This window comes from Athene cunicularia (genome assembly GCF_003259725.1).
Source record: "Athene cunicularia isolate RWA chromosome 1 unlocalized genomic scaffold, athCun1 chr1_part1, whole genome shotgun sequence".
Taxonomy (NCBI): Eukaryota; Metazoa; Chordata; class Aves; order Strigiformes; family Strigidae; genus Athene; species Athene cunicularia.
In genome coordinates, this window is record NW_020799091.1 from 82,680,382 (window position 1) to 82,703,906 (window position 23,525).

Genomic DNA, 23,525 nt, shown 5'->3' on the forward strand with positions numbered 1-23,525 from the left:
AAGTGTCTCTGTGCCAACTTGAGCTCAATGTGTCACTGTAGAAGGTACAGTTCTCTAATCATCGTTCAGAAGGTTTCCACATTAATTTCTAAGTGGTGATATATGAAACCCCAGTATGCTGGGAAGCGATATAGTGATCAGCTTCAGCTGTCAGAAGTATGAGCTGATGTGGAAAGAGGCACCTGTCTCCCAGGCTGGCTTATCACATGAGGGTTAGTGCTGCAGGTAGGAAAGCCCATAGGACCACCCCTTCTAATGGCACCTGTACGCTCAGGTCAGCTTAACCTACTCAAGCTGCAGGTTGGGAAAGGTAATTCCAAAACATGCTGGTTCAGGAGCCCTGCTCTACATTATCAGTTTGCTCATTTGTTCAGTGTTTCAAGTTCTCATCTCCTCAGGGCAATTTTGTTCTTGCAGTACTTACTTAGCCTGGTGCCACAAGGGGAACAAGATAAGAGGACACAGCAAGTCAATTAGTGTGGTTCGCCTAATGGACAGTAACTCACTAAAAGTTGTTTTAAGCTGCTTTTGCAACTTGGAGCTGAAAACATGTGGTAAACCAGGTCGTAACCATACACTTCTCTCAACCCCTGTTCTGATGCTCCAGATGATTGCCCTCCTATGTCTGCAAGTGTTTCAGTTATGAGACAAAATGTTATCTGCTAACTAAAAGGATAAACACATCAGGGAAGGAGAAGGACTGTACACGACTTAAAACTCAACACTTCATATGATACTCAATTTATTTTCTAAGGTATGGCTATGTTCTCTCCCTTCATATTCTTTTCTACCAAAATCCATAACATTTAGTTGTAACTTGATATAAATAAAATCAAAAGATGACAGGGAATATATACGTAAGTTACTTGGTAAGCTAGTTACATATGCCTCCCTAAAACAGCCCTGAGACCTGCCTAGAAGATTTAATTATTGCTTTTTGTTTCCTAAGCATTGAAGTGATGAAAACAGAACTGAAGTTCTTGGACACTGCTCATTTCCCATACAAAGTATACCACCCACACCGATTATTTCTGCTACATAAAGAAAGAAGAGGTAAAAAGCAAGGACACTCGCAACCAGGGATATTTTTCTATGACCTACCTACAAGTTACAGCCTGAAGTTGGATTTTATTCAACCTTGATTAATTCCAAAGTACCCTCAAGGCTGAAAGTTGAGCATGTAATTTAATTTGATTTTTGGTGGCAGAAAACTCAAGGTAGGATTATCAGAGCAAAAATAACTTAGAGGATTCTGTGAAACAAAGCGTTCTATCTATATATCACCTCCTCAAAGTTTATCCTAAATATATTTATCTGCATCCTCGCTTTTCATATATAAAGGACACTCTTCTAGCCAAAACCAAAGAAAAGTGTTCAGCTTGTTTAAGAGTCTTAATAGCACAAAGTGCAAAGAAGAAAATACTATGAAACCTACTTTTTGTTCTGCTGTCCACTTCTATTTTTGTTGTCTCCTGAGTTGCTGTGGCTGGAGGTAATTTCTTCCCAACACTCTGAAAAAAAAAAAATAATTATTCTCCTTTAAAATTTGCATGTTCAGTTAAAAGTTGGACAACATAAAAAACTGCAACAGAAATACAAATTAGAGGAGTAGAAAAAGGACAGTAAAGAAACAGAGGCAAATTAGGTTTCGGGGGGTGGGGGGGTGGGTGGGGTGTCAGCTTCTTTTTTAAATGATAAAGAAATCGTAAAATATGATCCTCAAATTTTCCCTTTAAAAAAATATTTACTAACATTTTTAAACAATATCCTCTTAACACAGTTTCAGGGAAGATTCACAGAAGTTTCACTGGTGGACTAAGTATGTTAAGAAATTACCTAAGGAAAGGTGATATTCAGTACCAAAAGTAAAATGGAAAGAAGAGTGGGAGAAAAAAACCCCTTGACTACTGTCCATACAAGGAGCATTCACTTAAGTCATTCTAGATTGAGTGTGATTTTTAAGTTGACAATGTCTCCTCAAATGATTCCCATTTTTATTTATTTTGAGCAAAAATAACTAATTTACAGAGGAGTAATACAATAATCAGTGTCAGACAGGTAAGCTGAAAGAACAATAAACAAATATTATCTGCCCCTAACAAAATAAAATAAAATTGGTCATTTTCACCTTTATGTATCTTCACCAATTACTATATGCATGCTATCCCCTCTCTCACTCGGCTCTTCTCCCTATAAAAAAAGCTGTCTAGCTTTAAAATCCCATCCATGTGTAGTTGAGAACGTAAGTGTAATAAATACTTGTTTATACAGATATGAGTACTTAAAAGCCCTAGCTGTAGTTCAACATCCTTTTCTGATAAGGTCTGCATACACACCACAGAATTTCCTTCATACTCCAGTGACCTTCTGAGTAAAAGCTAAGAGAAAAGACAGCTAAGATTTAGTCTTGAAGGCACTGAGGACCTCTTGGGGACCATGAGAAAAATAAATGAAGCAATAGGAGTACCATGCTTCAAGTACTTGAAAAAATTCAAGGTGTATAGAGTATGAAAAGCTCCATATTAGTCATTTTGTACATTGTGTCAAAATTTACCTAAGAAGAAGAGTAAAATACATACACAGCGATTTTAGGTTGGCAAAAAGAGCATCTCTGGAAGAGAGGTAGTTTTGAGTTGCGTATGAGACAGTCATCGAATCTATGTTGACGAGTAAGATAAACTATGAACTGCAATCCCCAAAAGTGTCCTCTTCCAACTTAACTTGTAGGTGGCAGCAGAAACAAATGACCTTCTGATGAGCTTGCAACTCTACCTACAATCCAGAGCTTGCAAACTGCTGCAGAAGAGAGATCAACAACAAAACTCTACAGAACCTCCCAACTTCTTTTCTGAGGTGGGAATGCGAGATGAGAAGCATTATCTGAAGCAGTGATCAGAGAGGTAACAGAAAAACAGGAGATGATGGACTCCTGCAAATCAGCAGAGGAAAAAATGACGAAAAAAGCATGACTTGGTTGTGCTGAAGAAGCTTAAAGTCAAGAAGGATGATGATGAAGAGCTGATTCTCAGGTCTAGCTAGAAAGCAATAAAAATTGTACTAGAAAAGATATAAAGAAGAATTTGAAGCTACCGGGCATTTATACAGATAAAAGCACAGAATGCCTTCAAGATGAAAGCAAGACCAAGAAGACAGTTTTTGGTTCAAAGGCAAACAGAACAGTTCAGGACAGCTGTACATCTCAGTACATGCTCATTCATGATCAAACCTTTATTCACAGTTCTGCTTCATAAAATGGCTTGGAAAATGATGAAAGCATGTACTCTAAACTGCACTGCTATCTAACCCAGAAAGAAATGCTTACTAAAGGAATATCCAAAAACTTTAATTTAGGGGAGTTTTTAATTTTTTAAAAGATGAAATTGTTATTCAAGAACAATGAATTAAAGGAAAACATTTGGTAACTGCTTTATCATGTATGAAACTTTGATCCCATGCCATGAAACCAAAACCCAGATAAACCCACAAGAAGCTAACATTTAACAAGCTAAAAATCACAGCAAAAGAGTCATGGGCAAAGAGGAAGAAACTAGTGCATCGCAGTGGGAAGGGCATGCTGCAATGTAATTTCTTGATTTATAGAAGCAGATGCAAGTGCAATGCTTGAAAACATTCATTCATCTGCTCATTCAGAAGGAATGCCCATGCAAGTGATAAATCAGCATGGGGAACCAACTGACTCCTTGTGAACAGAAAAAAGAACACCATCCAAACAAGGCTGTTCTTTTGTTGGGAGCTAGGAGACACGTTGGAAAGCAGTCTTTGCATGAGTCGCAGTTTGTTCAGAAGAGAAGGTAAAAAGCCCAGGGAGCAAAGTGGCTGAAGACATGACTCTTTTTGCACATACAAAAATAGCTTGAGATCTATGGATAGAAGAAGATCAGTGCAAAATTTGGTGTAGCACATGAAATGTGCTGAAAGATCACAGTGACCTACAAGATCCAAAGATCATTTATTGTGGAACAAGCAAAGTTGTCCCAGAATTCGGTGATAAGGAGCGGAAGGAATGTCTATATCTACTAGAAGGATACAGAAAGTCATAATTCAAACAATTTAAATGAGGTTTATGCAGAACCCTCTCCAGTGAGGAGAGACCCCTGAATTTGTTGTGGGACAGGGACAGGCGAAGGAAAGTAGAACTGGTATTCTTTAATTTTAAGGGGATTGCACTCAAGAATTTATAGGGGTGACACAAGCACCACTGACAGGAAAAAAGAAAAAAAATAAAAGGATAACCATGCAAGTCCGGTTTCAGGTGGACCTGCACTGCCAAGATGTTTTACTCTTCCTGTAAATGATACTAAAGGAATTTTTTTTTTTTCAAATTATGATTTACGTTTACAATTGGTCTACACTGATTCATACATATGCATGGAAAACATTTGTTACTACTTTCTGAAAACAGCTCCATGAAATGTAATATAATACCCATTTGTTCATTAGCAAACATGTAAGAAACTGCTCCCTCTACGAGACCTCTATGATCTGTTAAGTCTGATTGTTCTGCTTTAATGGGATAAAACCTCAAGTACAGCTAAGATCTGTGTGATGGGAGTCCCAGATCAAGTAATATTATCACGGTTACCAATTTTTCTGACAAGAGAAATGGGAGACAGACACATCTCCTCCCATATAAGCCAGAATCTTTCCTTCTGACTTTCCAACTGTTCTACATCACTCATACTCCCATGCAGGTCAAATATCTACCAAGTTTACTAGTAGCTAGGAGAACCAAGTAAGCCCAACTTAAATTCCTGCTGATCCAACACACATCTCCATAACATAGACTTTTCTTCTAAGGGATCAGTTACTATAGCATATTTTGGTCTCTTCTCCAGTTAAGGCCAGCATAATTTATCAAAACCTTTTCTTCTAAAAAGGGAAACATAGGAGCAAACACTCTAGTTGGGATGAACTGAATATTTTAATATAATTCTCCTCTGTTCTTCCTTTACATAAGAAGGTCAATTCAGAAAAAAAAAGACCTCTAAGCTCTTCTAGACACATTGATCTATGCTGCTGCTTTCACATTAGTCTTTTACCCAATTCATTCCTACCTATCAGGCTCAATATTCCCAAGAGGCAAGCAGATCTTACCCCTTTGGGACACAGGCAGAAACCAACATTTAGAACTTGAAGACTTTTGGGGAATTTAGACACTCCTAATCCAATAGTAGGATCCTCAACCTGTCAGCATCTCCTGACATCTCCCAGCATAAACCCTCTCTCTTCATTTACCTAACTCTATCATTCTGTCAATAATGTTTGCAATAAAGTGTTGCTGCAGCATGAACCATAACACCCATAATAACACCCTCCCACCACTGTACTAATTGCCAGGGTGCAAAGACAAGGGAAATTCTGCATTTTCTCTCTGGCCCTGTATATCTTGAATTCTTGGCTGCAAAATGGTTTCAGCACCAGCAAAAAGGGTAGCACATTCCTCCCTGCTTTTGCATCTCTAGCCTGGTGGTTCAGAGACACTCCTGAACAGTACCATTTTAGTTTTCCTTTATACTCCTCCAGTATGCGGATTACCATAAATCTCATTTCTAGATGGTGGCAGTCAGCTTTATTCCACTTACATTACTCTGCAGATATCTGACTTGCTTAGTCCTGTCAAACAAGAAACACGTGGTGGAAACAGAGTTCATATTTGCTGACTCCAAGCCTAGGCTGACTCCCAACACACAAGAGAACATAACTTGTGTCCACTTGATTTTGATCATACTATTTCTGCAAGGCGAGTATAATTAGATTATTTAGCTGTCAGACACAAATCCCCCTAATCGCCTGACAAGCGAATCCTAAAGATGAAAGAGGATCAAGTGCCCTCTTGCTGCAGAAACGGCTGATAAAAGCATGAATAATGACCATGATTTGGTGTACAGATACTCAGAGGGATGAGACAGATTTAGCAGCAACCTGCCAGTATTAACACTTGGTTTTATGAAGCCAACAGAAGGATTGTCTAGCATTAAATAACAGGTTCTGTTAGCAGAAGATGGCATTTTGGTACACTGCAAATCCCTATCACTGCAGACCAGTTTCCTCTGATACTGAATTAACAGTGATTACAAAAGTGGTTGAGGTGGCACACAAAGTCCTGTGAATGAGGTCATGGTACAATCTAAACAGTTTCATTTCCTTTCATTTATGTATTTTGGCTCGCCTGCAATTCCTGTAACAGCAGAGAACACCACAAGAGAAGCTGAGCACGTAATGGGCAGTATACAAGTAAGTTTTTCTCACTTGAGGGCACTACAGCCTTTCCTTACAATTATACAACCTTGGCCAGAGGAAGAAAAGTAGACCTGTGATCAAGTTCCCTCCTTCATGATATTTTAAGGTTATCTGTTGGTCTTGAAAACTGACTCATCTATTTACTTTTGTTATTCAGGTCTTGTGTCTCTAGAACATTTAATCTGAAAATTCAAATTGAATTGTCACTTGTACACCAGCTAGGTTCATAGAGAAGATTTTGTTACCCTTCTCTGCATTAAAGGAACACACTTATTTGACTCTCTGTTAACAAATAATAGGCTTCTCGAAGCAACAGTTCATTTAGAGGAATAAGGAAAAAATATTTACTCAGCATTAGTATTTATTCTGGAAAGTGTATTGAGGTCTTTACCCTAGATAAAATATTTTGGAACTGTTACTGAAATGTAACTCCATGAAGATATTCTTAAGGAATATATCAGACATTAAAGATGTCATAAAAATGGGCTGTATGAGCAGAAACACTAATGTCTTAAATTTTAACATCCTTTGTCAGTTTGAATAGTGAAAATATAACAATATGCACTGTTTTATACAGGGGAGGAAAAGACAGTTATGTATCTTGAGGACATTTAGAATTTTAGAAAACCTCAATGATTAAGTCAGGGGAAAAACCATGACATGTTTCTTTGATCACAGTACTCCCTTTTACCATTCAAATAGTATTTTTGAATGTTGTTTATATGCATGAAATTTTTTTAATCTATAAATTTACATGCAAATCCAAGGCCACTATTAGTGACAACACACAAGCTGTATACTTTAATGTATTTTTGACGGTCCATTTTGAAACAGAACATTTTTTCACAAAGAAGTAGAAATGGTCACCGGATTCTTCCAGCTCTGGATTAACGGAAGCATAAACAAGCTTCTCATTATGTATAATGCTTGTGTTATGAGGGGGGGAGCCAATTTAATTTATTTTTTTCTAATATGTTTCAAATGCTTAAGGATTATCGTCATCTCCTTTATCCATCCTACCTGGTCTACCTTAAATTAAAAAAATAATTGGAAGAGCCCAAATATAAAAACCCCAAAGGCTTTCTGATGTCAAAATGTCTTTACTCTGTCAGATACAAAATAAGAGAAATGTCCAGGATTTCAGTTTTTCCCATGATACCAACATTCAACTCCACATAAAGTACTTTCTGTGACAGCATGATCAAGTATTGCTATCCTGGGGTTTCCCAAAAGGACAGAGTTAACACTTTTCCTAAAGGATCACCACATGGCACTTCAAAGAGGGTAATGGAAATTCTGAGTAACCTTTAAAAAGAAAACAAAAATTCTTTAGGGAAAGTATGATTAAGCACCCACCTGAGCATTTGCCTTAGTCATCTAAAATAGCTTCTTTCTCTGTACCTACCTTCTCCCCAGCTATCCTTTGGTAGAAATCTATATGCACTTGAACTACAATTATTAATATTCTTTAATACCAACGAGGTAGGTACATCTGCCCAGTGCAAGCCCAGCTAATATAGAGAGCCCCAGTTGCCCAAGCTGCATGCATTTCTACTGACATAATTTATGAGGACATTCTTGCCACAAAGCAGGGCAATTTCCTTAAAACTAGGTTAGGTAAATGAATGGGACAGGAAACAAGTGTTCATCAAGTCCTCAACTACAACCAGTCTGTCGCAAGCACAGGCAAGCAAAATCCTTTTTATTCTCCTGCTCCTAGTTTACTCTGAGTACAAGCAGAGACAGGACATCTCATAACTGGATTCTCACAATTCCCTTGCTGTAAGCAAGAGAAAGGGAATAGCCACTCACTGCCCAAATCCACCCAACCAAATGTGCCCAAGGAGCACCCTTGGCTTTGGATTCCTGACACCACTCCTCCCCTCTGCCGTGACATTAGCATATCTGCCAGGGGAAAGGAGGGAATTGATCCATGATAAAAAGTATTGCAGAAGGGAAGGAAGAACAAAAGAGAGTATTCATGTTATCTGCTTCACTAAACAGCTGTACAAACATTTGGGTAGAACTGAGGCAGGAAAATTTATGGCCATAGGGGTAAGGTGCAACTCTCAGTTGCAGTGCTCATTTATACCAGCTTAAGCTCATCGGAAACGCATGGTGAGCATCTCACCGCATGCTTTAATAATTCCTGGGCCCAGCATATCACATTTTGACCATGCTCAGGGCAACCCAAGGAAAGGTTGTGGTAGTGCTGGCCTTTACATCATTAAAAAGATAAAATACAAACAACACTCAAGTACTCAGCTCTATATACCAGATGATGCTTCCATAGAGAATGGGCACCCTGATCACAGGATCAGATGTGGCACACGCCCACAAAACTTTTTTTACTGGGATGTCTGGAAAATACTTAACAGAATGCAGATGACAAAGCAATTAAAATATTTTAAAATTTCATATTATAGTTTCTTTGCACATAGTCAAGCTATATTACCTTCTACTAGACAGCATGAAAAAAACACATTTTCACACTTAGTCCATATTGCAGCAGACAAGTGCAGTTTTTTCCAACTGATGTCTACACTAGATGCCTTTTGGACTTGGATGAACATAGGCCTTCTAAATTACAGCATATCTTTGTAAAGAAATAAATCCTTTTTTCTTCTGAAAAAGATTTTACCTGTGAAAGGTTTTACTCTTCTACAACAAGGTTGCAAAACCCTGTATTTACATGTTGAGAAAGGCATATGAACCACTGGCACCTTAATTCTTTCTGTCTAGGCAAAACCAACAAAACTCTAAATAAAAGATGTCCCTTCAAGTAAAATCCTGGTCCTACAAGGCAAAAGAGCAAAGCCTTCATCGCACTGGAGCTCCTTGAAAATTAACATTTCATCCATCAGCATGACTCTTACCACAATTAACAAGTTTAGACAAAGCAGACAAGTTGTCTGAAGTCAAAAGTGAGGAGGTAGAAGACCTGTAACTGTTCATGAACATCAGTCCTCTGGGAGCTGGCTACTATGCCAGCACTGCTTCAGAGAAAAACAATGTTCAAGTAGTCAAAAAATATATTCTGCTTTAATGTTAAAGGCTTTTGGAATTACCGAAAAACTAAAGGGGGAAAAACGTTTTCCAGTGTTCTCACAGAAACTGATATATTTTTACCAAATATAAAAGTTACTGCCTGAATGCTAAAGAAAAAAAAAAAATGGGGACAAAAATAGCATGTCAGTGTAAATCCTACTACAATACTCTAATTCTCATTCCAGAGAATGGTAAACAGCTTGTGATTAAATTACACCACAGTCAGATCACTTGGTGCCCTAGAAATAGAGTACTGAATGTCAGAGCATCTTACAACTGCTGTATCTGTCACGGCACTGGAATCCAAGCAGACAAGCAAGCAGGAAAGTAAACAGAGCAAAGGAAACAGTACAGAGGTCCCCAAAGATGGGAAATTTTAGAACAAAACATCATTTTGCTGGGGCTTTGTTTTCTGATTCATCATAGATGCTTATTCTTCGGATGTACTTCTTTTTCACAGTTGACAAAAGAAGCAAATTGCTGCTTCTCATCAGTTAAACTGCTTAAACTACATCAAGCCTAAGAACAAGTGCTTTGAATTCTGAAAGCATTTGCTTTGATTAAAAACTGTTTTATTTTTCAAAATAACTGTTAACTTCTGAAATAGTTAACGACAGAAGATACTGGTGCTTTACTTAAAAGTATTTGGAAATCACTTATGGAGAAGACTTATAAAATCACTTAACAGGACAGAAAAGGAGTGATTGATGTAGTTCTGAATGTTCAAGGCAAAATAAAGACAATATGGCAAGCCTGTACTATCTTTGGCATACCACTGTGAAGGATTACATACAGCAGAAAGGGGAGGGAGAAAGGAAGACCAGGATGATTTTATCAATGTATGTCCACATTCCTTGATGGCTCAGAGTTTGTTACTCCTTCACATTTTATTTGATAACAACAATTAAATGTTTTATTTTGTTTTTCTGGGAAAAGTTATTTAAAAGAAAAAGGAAGAATAAGTAAGAAACAAAGATCAGAGTACTAAATAAGTTCTTTGGTAGATTTTCTGGGTGTGTGGTTTTTTAGGAGAAAGCACAAGATGCTGCAATTAAACTTATATTATTGTTTTTACCTTGCATTAATAAAATTTTATCTATTTAATATGTTATTCACAATTACTTATTATTTAAATGATATTAAGCACATTCCTTACTTAGCCAGTCAAAATCTAGGAAATCTTAAAATGTAGGTTTTCATACAGACCCTCACTTCTGCTGTGTTATAATTACATGTGTCTATCACATTTTACATGTGATCTGGTTATACTTCTTAGTACAACGGCATTCAGTTGGATTTGTCCTGGAGGTGTAAAATGACAATATGATGTCATTCTGAAATAGTTATTCAAGATAGAGTTTGTTTCAATTAAACATAATCTATGAGCCAGATGTGTACCTATGGGTTAGTCACTGCAGGCTTCACTTCTGTCACTGGAGATAAACAGGCCTCTTAGCATGCAATTGATCTGGACTTCTCCTTTGGGATAAGAAGAGTCATGTCCTAATAATGTCTTTTAGTCTACAGACTGTGGAAAAACCTTGAGTAACTAGCAAAATCACAGACATCTAAATTCAGTCAAAAGAATCGCATGATAGCTATTTTTAAATATGTTGTGTAGTCCATGCATACAACCTGCCAGAACAGCAGCCAACTAATCTTTCTCTAGAACTACCTTTATCTACCTATATGTATCTATTTATATGTGTCCATCTACCTATATGCATGTATGTATCTATTTATGTATGTATGTATGTATGTATGTATGTATGTATCTATCTATCTATCTATCTTTGTATCTATCTTTGTATCTATCTGTATAAACCCAGCTATCTAACCATAAATACCGGTGTTATAGCAATACAATGCTGTCTTAATGCAAATCCAGTATGATCTTTTCCACTTTGCATGGCCAAATCACAGCAATTTTCATTAAAACGCACAAACAAAGAATTTGCTGGTCCTGACTCTTGAAGAAGATTGAAATTGTGACCTAAGTGCTCACTGAAAACTAAAACTGAGATACAGATTGAAAAGAATTTACTGTTCTTTTATTAAAAAGATTAACTTGGATAAGTAACTGATTAAAAGGCAGGAAACAAAAGGCCGGATTTCATCATGGTGACCAGTGGAGTCCCACAGGAATCTAGATCAAGGCTCTTGTTTTCCACAAGTTGATCCAGAAAGGAGGAAAGATAGAAATTGAGTTCAGAGGAAGTAAAATCAGACATGTGGACGAAAACTGCTATCTTTAGATAGAAATTATGGATTTTGAAACACATAGCTGTTAATACTTTGAAAAGGAATAAAGAGCAATGGAAAGTGCTATCAAAATCCTGTATAGATTCAACTAACACCTAGATGATTGTGTGCCATTCTCACCTCCTTTCCCTCTCACACATAACCCACCTCAGACCCTAAAGGAACTGGAAAAGACAGAAAGTCACCAAGAATGATCAAACCTAGGGAACTGCTTCCTCATCCTGGAAAAAAAAAAAAAAAAATACAGGTGATTTAACAGGAGTCTATAAAAATCGGGAAGGACTTCAAGAAGGTAGTTAGGGAGGACCAACTCATTATCTCTTCCAGTAATAAAAATTAAGGGCTATCAGATTAAATTAGCAGGTACCACATTCAAAACAAAGGGAGGTAACTCCTTCCCACAGCATGTGATCCAGCTGAGTGAAACTCTTTCACAGGAGATACACATCCTAACATGTTAAAGTGCAATGAAAACATGACTGCCTGATTTCACAAGGGAAACAAAACCATAGAAAGAACAAAGATATATGTGGGGAAAATAGAAAATTCCTCAAAATTATAAAGCAGTAACTCTTACACATTAATTTAAATCCTCTGATTTGTAAGCCACTACAAAAATGCTACACTACAAAAATTTCAATGGAGAAAATGTTTTATGGCAGGTATATCTGCTTTCTTGGGCTATCTTTCGTAGTTCCCACAGAAACAGAGAAACCCACTATGAGTCTACAAGATTATAAAAAGCAAACACTTGATTGCCAGTTAGCTACTATAATGAAAAAGACAAACCCACAGTACAGAAATAGATATCTGCATTTCCTGTTTAGCCATCTCAACCTTTTTCTGACCAGTAAGATGGACTACATCTTCCACAACACTATCAGCAAAGCACTTGTAACAACTCCCAACCTCCTGAATAAATGTGACTGTGAAGCAGTCTGAAAAGGTTTTAACTGTCTCTTTGAGAACGTCCTACAGGTTTAGGGTGTCTTCAGCCACACCGTATTTCAGTGGATGAATACACACTGCCTGTTCAGCGATGATACTGATGTTTATGCTATGCTATAACTGTTTCTATCCTCCACATTCATGTGATTTAGATTTTTGCATTAAAAGGAGAGTCTCAAACCTTCATAGTGGGGAAGACATATAATTAGAGAGACTTTCACAGATTTCTAACTTCCCATTTACAGTTACAAAACATTTCTTCAGCGATTTCAAAACTGCTTAAATGGAAAATTACTTTAGTTCTTGTTTCCAGCTGTTGAGCTCCATTAAGAAATGACCTGAGCCAGCACCAAATGTCCAATCCAGCTATCCAGGCACTACAACTACCAGGTGTTCAGCAGACCACCAGCAGTCTACAGACCACAGATGAAGAATATCTTCATTAGCATTATGCAAGTCACCAGAGAAATATGTGCTATCTCAAACAACGGTCAAAGAAATAAGTAGGTAAAATATGCAATGCAAAATCTTTGTTTTAACTGCTTAGATGGAAAAGGAGGTAGGAACAAATACACGTATGAATATTAACAGTGAAACATCACTTTCATCAAAACTCTGGTAGCTTGGAGAGCAGAATAGTGCACATTTTGCATTTTATATCACTATTCTCCACAGTTAAATCTGTTCTATCAGCAGATGAGTACAAAGCTTTAGCTTTGTAATTTGGTATTTTGAGAAGTTCTTAAAATTTCAAATTATGGGCAGGGAGGGGAGTGGAAGAGCTTTTTTCGACCAATATACTTGATGTGCAGGAGAGAAACCTATGTATCTTAACTTATACACTTTATAACATTCTTATTTCTGTAAAATTTGGAATCCTGACATTTGATGCTGTCAGGCTGTCCATTTCAAACCATTAATTAACTAAAAATCTGCCTTCTAGAAAGGTTAATGGTGAGAAAGTGAATGTAAGAGTTTAGATTGGGTACCTGCTACTGAAACAAACAGAGCAAGACATATCAGAATCACTGTCTAGTAAAAACAGTTTAGCAAATTAAATTTAAAAAAAAAGCTAATGCAGAATTAAACCCACACAGCACGCTCCCAACTGCCTCATTTCAAAGCACTGAAAGCATGTACATCAAAATGAACTGTACGACCAAGCTCATTTTTCTTCCTCAAGCTGCAGATTTGCAATGCTAGTATGTGCTTTTGTAATGAAAGTATTTTTTTGAGCAGGTAAGTCTTCTTTCTTCACCGCTTTATTTTCCCCTTTTACTGACTGTGGCTCACACAAATGTAAAGGATCATGTCCCCTTGCACCTCTTGCCAGGAATTTTACCATTTGCAGGTGCAATACACAATTAATTTCTATCTCATCTAGGAAGAATCCTTAAGTCAGTTTGCACTGAGTGAATGAAATTCCTTCCTACTCTCCCAGGAGAACTGTGCCTGTCTAGATTGCAGCCAGTAACTAGCATGATCCAGATTGTACCATCCAGTTTAGAAACTGCTGTTATGAAACCTGTCTCTTGTACAAAAATTAATGAACCTTACAACCACTACATGGATTTCCACTTCCTTTTGCAGCAGTAAGGAAAGCAGTGCAGCTACTTTCATCTCTCTCTCTCTCAAAAAAAAAAAAAAAAATCTAGGAAAACAATAAACACGGAATGGCCTTCTTTAATATCTTCCTTTTTAAAGTGGCAATGATATTTCTTTCCTCGTTGGTGGAAGTTATAATGCTGACAACAAACTGCCAAGTAGCTGTTTAGTTGTATTTTCTAAATTCAATGATTTAAAACAAAGACTAAACCCATACTGTCATGCAGATAGTCCCAGACTTACTGCTTGAAGCAAATATTTCTTCCACTTTGGTATTATATTTCTTTTTTTTTCACCCCAGATTTTTTTTTTTTTTTGGTGGTTTTGTTTTCCCCACCTTGTATCACTGAAATCAAGACAGAAGTTACTGAGGCAAAACAAGGAAATATTTTTATTTAAACGCTTACAGGGAAAATTGCAGAGCAACAAGTGACAAAGCAAACTGCATTAGCTTTTTTTTCCCCCATCCAGTTCTCTTTCAGCTGACTGGAATTGCATCTCTTTTCCTTTGAATGAAGCTCTGAAACTCAAAACACAAATGGAAAATGACTAATATCATGTGTTTCAGCTTTTCATTTAAACAAGTGCTTTAGGTACAGAGACTGCTGGAGAAGAAAGTGTCAGCTGTACATATGCTGGTCTACTGCTCTTTGGGTGGCCAGTGTGTGGCAAGTAGCCCAGCGCCCAGCAGAAAGCAGGCACCAGCAGCTCGTACTTAGCTACCAGTTACTGTTGCATCAGGACTTCCTCCCCAGAAGCTAAGTCCCTTTCCTCCTCCTTGGCTTTTATTAGGAAGTTTTTAAGAAGCACTTAGTGAACTAACTTAATAATATAAGCTCACGTCAATAGTATTTAAAACTATTTTAGAAACACAAAATGCCACTGACCTCCTATAGAAACACATGCAACAAGGAGTTAAAAAAGGCAATGTAGAAATTGGCCTACAGATTTTTTATCCCACCAAGTGCCTGGCTGGTCTACAATCCTTTTGCACTACTCCTTTCCTTCTTCCTCTTTTCTTTTTTTAAGGCAGAAAAAAAAGAAATACACAGGGCACATTTTAAGAGAAAAAACAACTCAGAAAACTTGTAGCTTCATTTCTGCACAGAGCTCACTGACTTCAGCTGTGAAAAGCCGAAGTTGAGATAAATTTACATTTTTCTACTAAAAGTCCCCAAAGTATCTGCGAATCATTAAACAGTTTACTTGGTGTGTCTCCATCCAGCTTTCTATAAAATTTTACAAGCATCAGCTGACTCCAGTTTTCCTCGCCATTTCTTGAAGGAAAGAATATTTCCATTTAGATTTTATTTTCCCAATATAATTTTCTCCAAAAATCATTCATATAAGTTTTCCTCATTTGTACAAAAGACTCCAAATGTCACCTCACTCAGAAGAGGAATTAGTAAAGCCCCTCCTCTTTTTTCTGCCCAAAAGAAGAAGTGTAGATTTCTTAGTGCATTTGGGAAGGAAAAAAAAAAAATGTGGGGGTGTGTGTGAATTTTTGTTTACTAAGCAAACATTTGAAAGAGCAACACATCCTAAAGACTGTGTAGCTAGCCTTGTCTAACTGTAAAGTTAAATTATCCTTTAGAGTAAGAAAATTGAAACCAAATCATATAGAAATAAAAAACATCTGTGCAAGTTTAATGGCCAAACATTCTGAAAGGAAAAAAAGTTAAGCAGAGCCAGGACAGAATATGTTTTCACATGAAAGTAACCCCCTATTCTAATATGGTCCTCTATAGCAGAAATGGACTTCAGAATCGCCAGCACTCTTTTTCCTTCATTCCTTTTTACCTACCCAGCATCTACAAAGTGTGCAGAAGAACCAAAGAACCCTGCAGTCGAACCCTGTGCTCTGCCAAATATATATTACGATACAGTTTTAAACAGCCACAGAAAAAAAAACCCAACTAATTGTAAAAGAAATACCTCCTCTCCCATTGTGAAGCCAAGCTGCCTTTCAGCAGCTCAAAGTGTCCAAGAAGAGCGCTGGAGTCCTGCCCCTTCCCTGCATGAGCTCAGCTCAGCGAGCGCGGGAGCCCAGCCCTGACACTGACTCACACTCCGGGCCATCCCGGGGAAACAAAGGTTCCACTTGTTTATTTCACAGGAAATCTGGAGCTCTTCCTACCTCTGCTCACTTACAACAAGAAGTTTCTCCTCCTTTCCCAAGCCAGCCTAGTCTCTCCTGGCTTCTTGGGACCGGCCGCTAGGAAATGTGAGCGAGGATGTACAGTACAGCCTTTCTGTGAACAGCGCGGACAGAAAGCCTGGCAAATAACACTACAGGGAAGTAAGCTTATGACAAATTCTGAATGTATTGGTCTCTCTGTCAAAAAACACCCAAACAAACAAAAAGCTGACATTTCATGTCATTTATACCTTTGTTTTGGCTTTTGCTTTTTAAAGGAATATGATCAAGAAATTGAAACATCATTAAGATGATAGTCAGTTCCATGAAAATCTCACAAATTCTTAACACTACCTCCTCACAACTTTAAAATTATTGAAAAAGAGCAGGAAATAATGGGCTTCTCAGATAATTTGGGAGAAATTAAAGATTTATATTTAAGCGAGCCACAAGACACTATACAATCTCACTTCCATCTGACCTTATATACTATTCAGACACACAAACGCATCCAAACAGGACATACTTATACACACTCAACACATTCCCTATACACACACAGCCTATTCTCTACAGAGACATTCTCATGGGAGTGCCAACACAATTATGAAACAAGAAAAAAGCTTCTGAACTCATACATTAAAAAGGTAAAAGAAAAAAAAAAGTTTCTCTCTAGTTTTGAGAACCAGCGCAAGGAAGGACATGATAAACTTAGATGGTATGTAGATTTCAAAGGGGAGAACAATGAATTGTTCAACATTCTGTTCCTACAAAAATGAACAAGAAAAAGCTTAACTTGCAGAGCCAGGATATGACAATATATTTTCTGCTACAACAGTGAAATACAAGAACATAGGGAGGATACACAATTTTCTTTACTGGATGCTTTTTTTTTAAAAAACAGCCAACCCCAGGGACTATTTATATATATTTGGTCCTAATCCAGTCAAGAGGCTTGCATTAGATGACCTCTGAGGTCCCCTTTGGCCTTATACTGAAAGCAAATCTCTGAGTAGGACTATCACTGCAAGTACAGATTCCAGAAAAAAACATCAGTACATTTTAAAGAATGGAAATGAGCCAGAAATGATGGCTCACAGAAAAAGCAACATCTCTGCTCTCTCCGTGCCTGCACCATGCTGCAGAACAGGTTCAGGAGTGATTCAGAGCAAAGTCTGAAGGCCTAAGTGAGCCAGCAACCTTCTTATTTCTGCTCTTTCCAAACACAAATTATTTTAAACTTACATTACAGTACATCACTATCAGTTCCAGAAAACACACAATTATTGATACTTATTTTAAGAGAGAAGAATAATATGTAACACATTTATAATTTATACAATATTTGAGCGTATATAAATGTATAAATACTACAATCAGGTATGACTCTTTTAAAAATAATCCCTGATTATGGAAGATTTAAAAAAATCAGAAAAATTCCACAAACTAATGAAGCTAAATAGATGATAAACAAAGGATGAATGTATAAATATTACTCTTGGTAGTTTACAGGTTATATACAGTTTGGTTTATGTTCATTAATCTTTTTAGTATCTCAGCATTAAAGTTATTTATGTCATTTCCAAAGTCAGATGGGTTATTTTATTTTTTTTGCATAACAGTATTTGTTCTTTTTAACTTTCAAAGTTCATGTGTGCTAAGAATATCAAATGTCATCTCATTACAATTTTTATAATATTTTCAAAGTTTAAAAAACTTAACAAGTCAGATGCAGCAACTAAAAATCAAAGTTACATCATCTAACAAAATCCAAGTGGGGCAAGAAAAAAAAAAAATCACTGCATTTAGAAACACTAAGACACAGTTTATAAAACTGTTTATTCCTAAAGTCTTGAACACACTAATTTAAAAAGTCTTGAACACACTAATTTAAATCTTCTTATATCAATTTATATCAATTAGATTTTACTTAGGTAGATTTTACTGCTATTGTTAGACATACTATATTGTCATAATTCATGAACCAATTCTCTCAAAGCTCATCAGACAGCAAAAAGCTAGTTTGCATGTCAGTACTGTTACTTTCTGAAGCATTTTCTCCACAATGAAATTGAAATAGGAGACAAATCTTTCCTACAAATTCAGTTTATGTCTCCATCAAGTATGTCTTGCACTCAGGAAATCAGCTTTATTGCACTCAGGAAATCAGCTTTATTTTAAACTATTAAGGTACTGCATTTTGGGTTTTTTAACAATTCTTCTTTTAAAATTGTGGGGGTATAAGGCTTGGTAATGATACAGACTCAACCTACATTCAGAGATTTACTGTGCTTAGCAAACAGTCATCAGCTGATCCACAGCAATTTACAACATACATACTTCTATTCTGTCCCTATTCTGAAATATAATTGCATTAGCTTAAACCTACACATCCTGTTTTTCAGACTGAAGCATCCTAGTTTCCTAATCAAAACCATGACTGAAAAATCAGGAGTATTCCCTCCCAGAAAACACTCTTCCAAGAGTACTCATTCTGGCAGAACCCCAGTGCTTTCCCCCAGGAGATCAGACCAGATTTTCCACGTTACTTTTAGGAGTAATTTCTGGTACTATCAATGCTTCTTACACCACTCCGCTTCTGTTTTTAGATGTTTTTCAAGTAGCTCAAGTCAGGAACATAAGTTGAAAATGGTTTTCATGCATATGCTTGATGTGTTTCCTTCATACAGACAAATCTTTTCTGAATAAAGACTACCAACACACACGTAGTCTTGTGGCACAAACAACTATCTTGCATTTATCAAGAGTCTTTATTAAAAACACAAACCTAAAAAATGTCACAAGCAGCACAAACCATTGTGGGGGTAACCTCTCCACCAAAACCTGCTAGTTCAGACTCATGTAGAAGCTGAACTGTGTCACCAATACTCTCTTCAGGCAGCTTGAACATTTTACAAATCAAAGTGAGAAAACACAAAAGCACAAATATCTAATAGGATAGCAGGGAAGGGCAGGAAGTATATAGATCAGGAGTCATGCTTCGCTTACGTAGCACAGTTCAGTGACTCAGCAGAGACTTGCTGCCAGCCAAGGTTATCACATTTGTTCCTCCCTTCAAGCTTAATTTTCCATTTCCCATTCTATTTCCTTAGTAACAGATCTTGCTTTGACCCAGCCTCCCGAAAAGGGGCATGCTGCTTTTTGACTGTCTCTCCTTCCACAAGCCAGCCATATTTTCCCTACCCTTTCTTCTTATAGTTGTGAATTAGTTACTCCAGAAAGGATAACAATATGCCATATAGCTTATAACATCCACAGCGCCCCATAAACATCAGCCAGCATTTGCAAACGTGTGCTATTTTTTTGCATAATTTTTTGCAAGAAACACGTAAATCCTGTTTCCACACTGAACTGAAGGAATGGAAAGTTACACCAGTGAGGAGTGAGCCCCTGCCAGAGGCAGCCTGCTCTCATAACAACTGCAGAAGGGGTCAGGGTTCTTTTCCCCTGTAGCTTTCCTCACAAGATGGCATGTGAATAAAGGTAAGGGCAGGGATTCCAGACTATATGAGACAGCAACTTGAAAACAAAACACAAATTCTGCTTGAATAGCTGAGTGCTTCCCCTTTTTTCTAAAGAGTTTGGCACACTGCTGATGCTTGCCACCACCGCTGCCATCGCTGATGGCTGTCTCCGAATAAATGAATGCCAGAAATCTGTGTTTTCAAGTGTTAAGCCCTACACACACTTGATACTTGTATCACATGCTCTCTGCCAGCAAGCATTTTTAATTGCGTACGTATTCAGTACCAGGTGAGTCTGCTCACATCTATTTTTTCATTATCTCAGTATTTCGAACATTGGCTTCAACATTTCTGTTAGGGGAGCAAGCACCTCTAACAGCATCCAAGGGGAAAGTAATTAGCAGCCAGCTGTACGATATGGAGGCAAGCACAGACCGATGCGTGCAGCACCTGCAGCCAGTGCTGGCCATGCACCATGGGTGCTGCTGGGCAGTGCTGTTGGAGCTTGGGCACACCATTAGCCGGTTTTAAAACGCCAGGAGGAGCCTCTGACTTGCACCTCTTGAAGATTTCTTTTTAAATGACAACTGAAAATTAAGGGGGGAAACGTCTTCTACAAGCAACCAGGCAGGAACTGATAGAACAGATATGGCAAAGATATGACCGTCATCATAACACATCCACCGCAGCTTCTGGGTCCCTGGCTCACTAGCTCAAAATAGAAACTCAGACCTCGCAAGCTCTCAGTCTCGGAGTTTACAAATTTCTACCTTATTACAAAGGACAGGTAGACTTAATAATTGACATGAGCTTCTAGGCCTTATAGCTCTTGTGTCTACTTCCATTATTTCTTCTCCATTTCTCCTCTCCCAACATAGTAAATATATACAGAAATAAAGATTTCTGTATAAATTCAGTGTTCTGCAGTGAGAAGGATCCCTAAACACCAGTTAACTAGATCTTACAAGTTGCTGGACCTAGAGCCATGATAGCCTCCCCCTTTATATTAAATCATTACAGTGACTCCCCAGTTTGATGGTTGAGTATATAATTTACATTAAGTTCTGGCAAACACTAATGTGACCTCATCAAAGGCTGTTAATGAAATCTAGCTCTGCTCAAATGCACCACTGCTAGCTCACTATGAAAGTCTTGCCTGAAGAAAACAGTAAATATATCTCAAATGGAAAATGTAAAAAAATAATAGTCTCTTCTGAAGTAAAGGCAGTTTTCAGAAAGATAAAAATGGCTTTTAAAGACTTTTTATTTTATATTCACCTATTACATCCTTTAGCATTTTCAGCTGAAGCCTCAATTCACTGACCAACCCACTACAGTGAACTCAGACTAAGGAAAGTATTGTGTGAATTAACTTTCCTATGCTTTTAGAGGTTTATTTTTAGATATATGAGAGGAAAAGGTGATAGCTTGTTAGAACAATGGAAGCACATATGGATCATATTGGAAGGAAGTCCAACCTAGAAAGAGAAGTTTTAGACAAGCTGACACACTACAAAGTGAAAAAGGAAAAAAGAAATAAGCATAAATACCTATTTAAATGTCTCAGAGCTGCACAAGTAGGAGGAGGACATGTGAATCAGGCATTTCTATTTGACCATAACATTTGTGTTACTTAACAGTGATACACTGAATTTTCTCAGGAGACACAACATACCTACATGCATGCTGTATTTCTTATAAGAATTCATCTGTCAGCAAGCTACGTCTTCAGCCACATGCAGCATTGTAAATTAATTCACTTACACTGATCATGAATGGGAATTTGACAGACCCAAGACTCAGGAACCTGATTCTATTTATGCATTAGTGGTTGATTCATCAACACAAACAGGCAAAGAAAAGGACTATAAAGCGTTAAGTATTTGATTCCTGTATTTTTTTAAAACAAGCACAGCTCTGATGGCACTGCTCAAATTAAACTCTCACAACTGCATCATTAATTTCCCTAGGATTATCTGTTTCTGTGATTTTTAGAACAAAGAACAGCAAAGCAATGAATTCTGCACACCAAGAAAACCAGTGAGGTTTCACACAATTCCTCACTTTTGCCTTTAGAGTTTATTGATCACCTTAAAAGACAAGGGCAACTATATCTTCCACTGTTACCACTGGCCAAACACCTGAAGTACATCAAACTGCCTGGTGATTTACAGGAGAGCCTAATGGCATCTGTTTCTGCTTCACTGGCAGCAATCCTTTCTGCCCTCATCCTCCTACCAGTATTTGTGTAAAAGCCTTCTTAACACCCCAATAGTTCATATCACCTCTGCATGAAATATGATCTAAATTTATGATTCATGAAATTGAAAACACATTAGAACACAAAGAGATAATGGCAACAAAATGAGACCCTGTTGATTCTTTCATAAATGGGACTGACATTTTCCATGGGAATTATCTTGATATAAAGAATCTCACATTATAAAATCCTCACTAATTTATAGATGCTTTAAGGAAAATCAGTAGTTGTTATGAAATATTTTAAATCAAAAAGGTAACAGTATCATTACAGTAATATATACCATGATTCATCTGTAACTGTATCAAGGAGAAGCAACTGAAAGCATTTTAGGGTCTCCAAACTTCAGAAAGTATTGAAGAAAGAAAAAGAAGGACTTGAAGAAAGCAATGTTTCTGCCTCTTCAAAAGATTACAAGTTGTTGAAAAACTGAGGCTACTTGTAAATAAGCAAAGCACATACCAGGACAAAGATCCCTTAAAAAAAATACGTTGCTAGAGAAAAATTCATACTGTTTTGGCATTCTGCATCATACATTGCAACATTCTTGATCTGGTATGCAGAGCTCTCAAGCTAAATATGACCTTGCTTGGAATGGCAAACAATGCAGGATTCTCTTGCTCTCGGACGGCATTAAATGTCGAAGAACATGGCAATGACAAGGAAGGAATTTCTTGCAGCCAGGAGAAGTACTTGGGAGGTTAATGTTTTGCAGTCATAGCCAAATGTTGTGTGAGTGAATCACGTTTTGGCGCTGTGAGCAGGCAAAGACCACAGTGCTGAAGCCTCTGAATCGCATGGCTCAAAGTTTAACCATCCTGACCCTAGAGAGCAAAAAAGTAATGACAGCAAAGAAGCATTGCTTCTAGTTATCTATGTACTTGAAACACAAATAAGGGATTGTGTTTACAAAAATGAAGCCACTATTTTCCACTAACCATACCAACTTTAAGTGAAATCTGAAGACACAGGAAGGAAAGTGTGCTAGTAGAATGGAAAATTTTAGAAATTTTCTGAAAATTCTGTATTTAATTTTTAGCTGGGTAACAAATGTATTGACTTATGCTGCACAACCATTTGTTCTTTGTGAAAAAACAAAGGTAAAACTTCTCATTAGTATAAAGTAGAGTAAGATTCCCCTTCAGGGAATGAAGACCACTTCATAAGCACTTTGCGAACACTTCACATTAAAAGGAGGGACTCCAGAGTTCAAGGGATATGTAATTTATTTTAATTAGTTCCCATTTACAATCACTACTGTAGAGATTGCTACAATTACAGGAAACTGCAAACACAAGAAATCCATCCTGTGGCATTAACAGGGATTTATCAATTGTAAATCCTAATCTGCCTATATCAGACTTGGAATAACTGAATTTTGTGCAACACTTGAATTCTGGTCAGTGCCTATATATGCATCACCCTTACAAGCGAATGCTTATGTTACACACCAATTATTATAATAGTATGTTTACCTCAGGTGATTTTCCTGTACCACGTATTTCCTTTACATACCTAG

General features: G+C 37.3%; 1 protein-coding gene across 7 annotated transcripts in view; it reads right to left on the reverse strand.

Annotated features, from left to right (window-relative positions):
- SH3KBP1 (SH3 domain containing kinase binding protein 1) overlaps window positions 1-23,525 on the reverse strand; it is a 201,684-nt gene that overhangs the window by 60,813 nt on the left and 117,346 nt on the right. For 6 of the 7 annotated variants that reach the window (XR_003398469.1, XM_026849086.1, XM_026849077.1 and 3 more), the window contains one exon: window positions 1,436-1,511. Coding sequence is in view for 6 of the 7 variants with exons in the window: in XM_026849086.1 (XP_026704887.1) it covers window positions 1,436-1,511 (76 nt within the window). In the remaining variant the exon portion in view is untranslated. Of the gene's footprint in view, window positions 1-1,435; window positions 1,512-16,059; window positions 16,135-23,525 lie in introns of those variants that run through there. The other variant, XM_026849126.1, reaches the window with a different exon arrangement.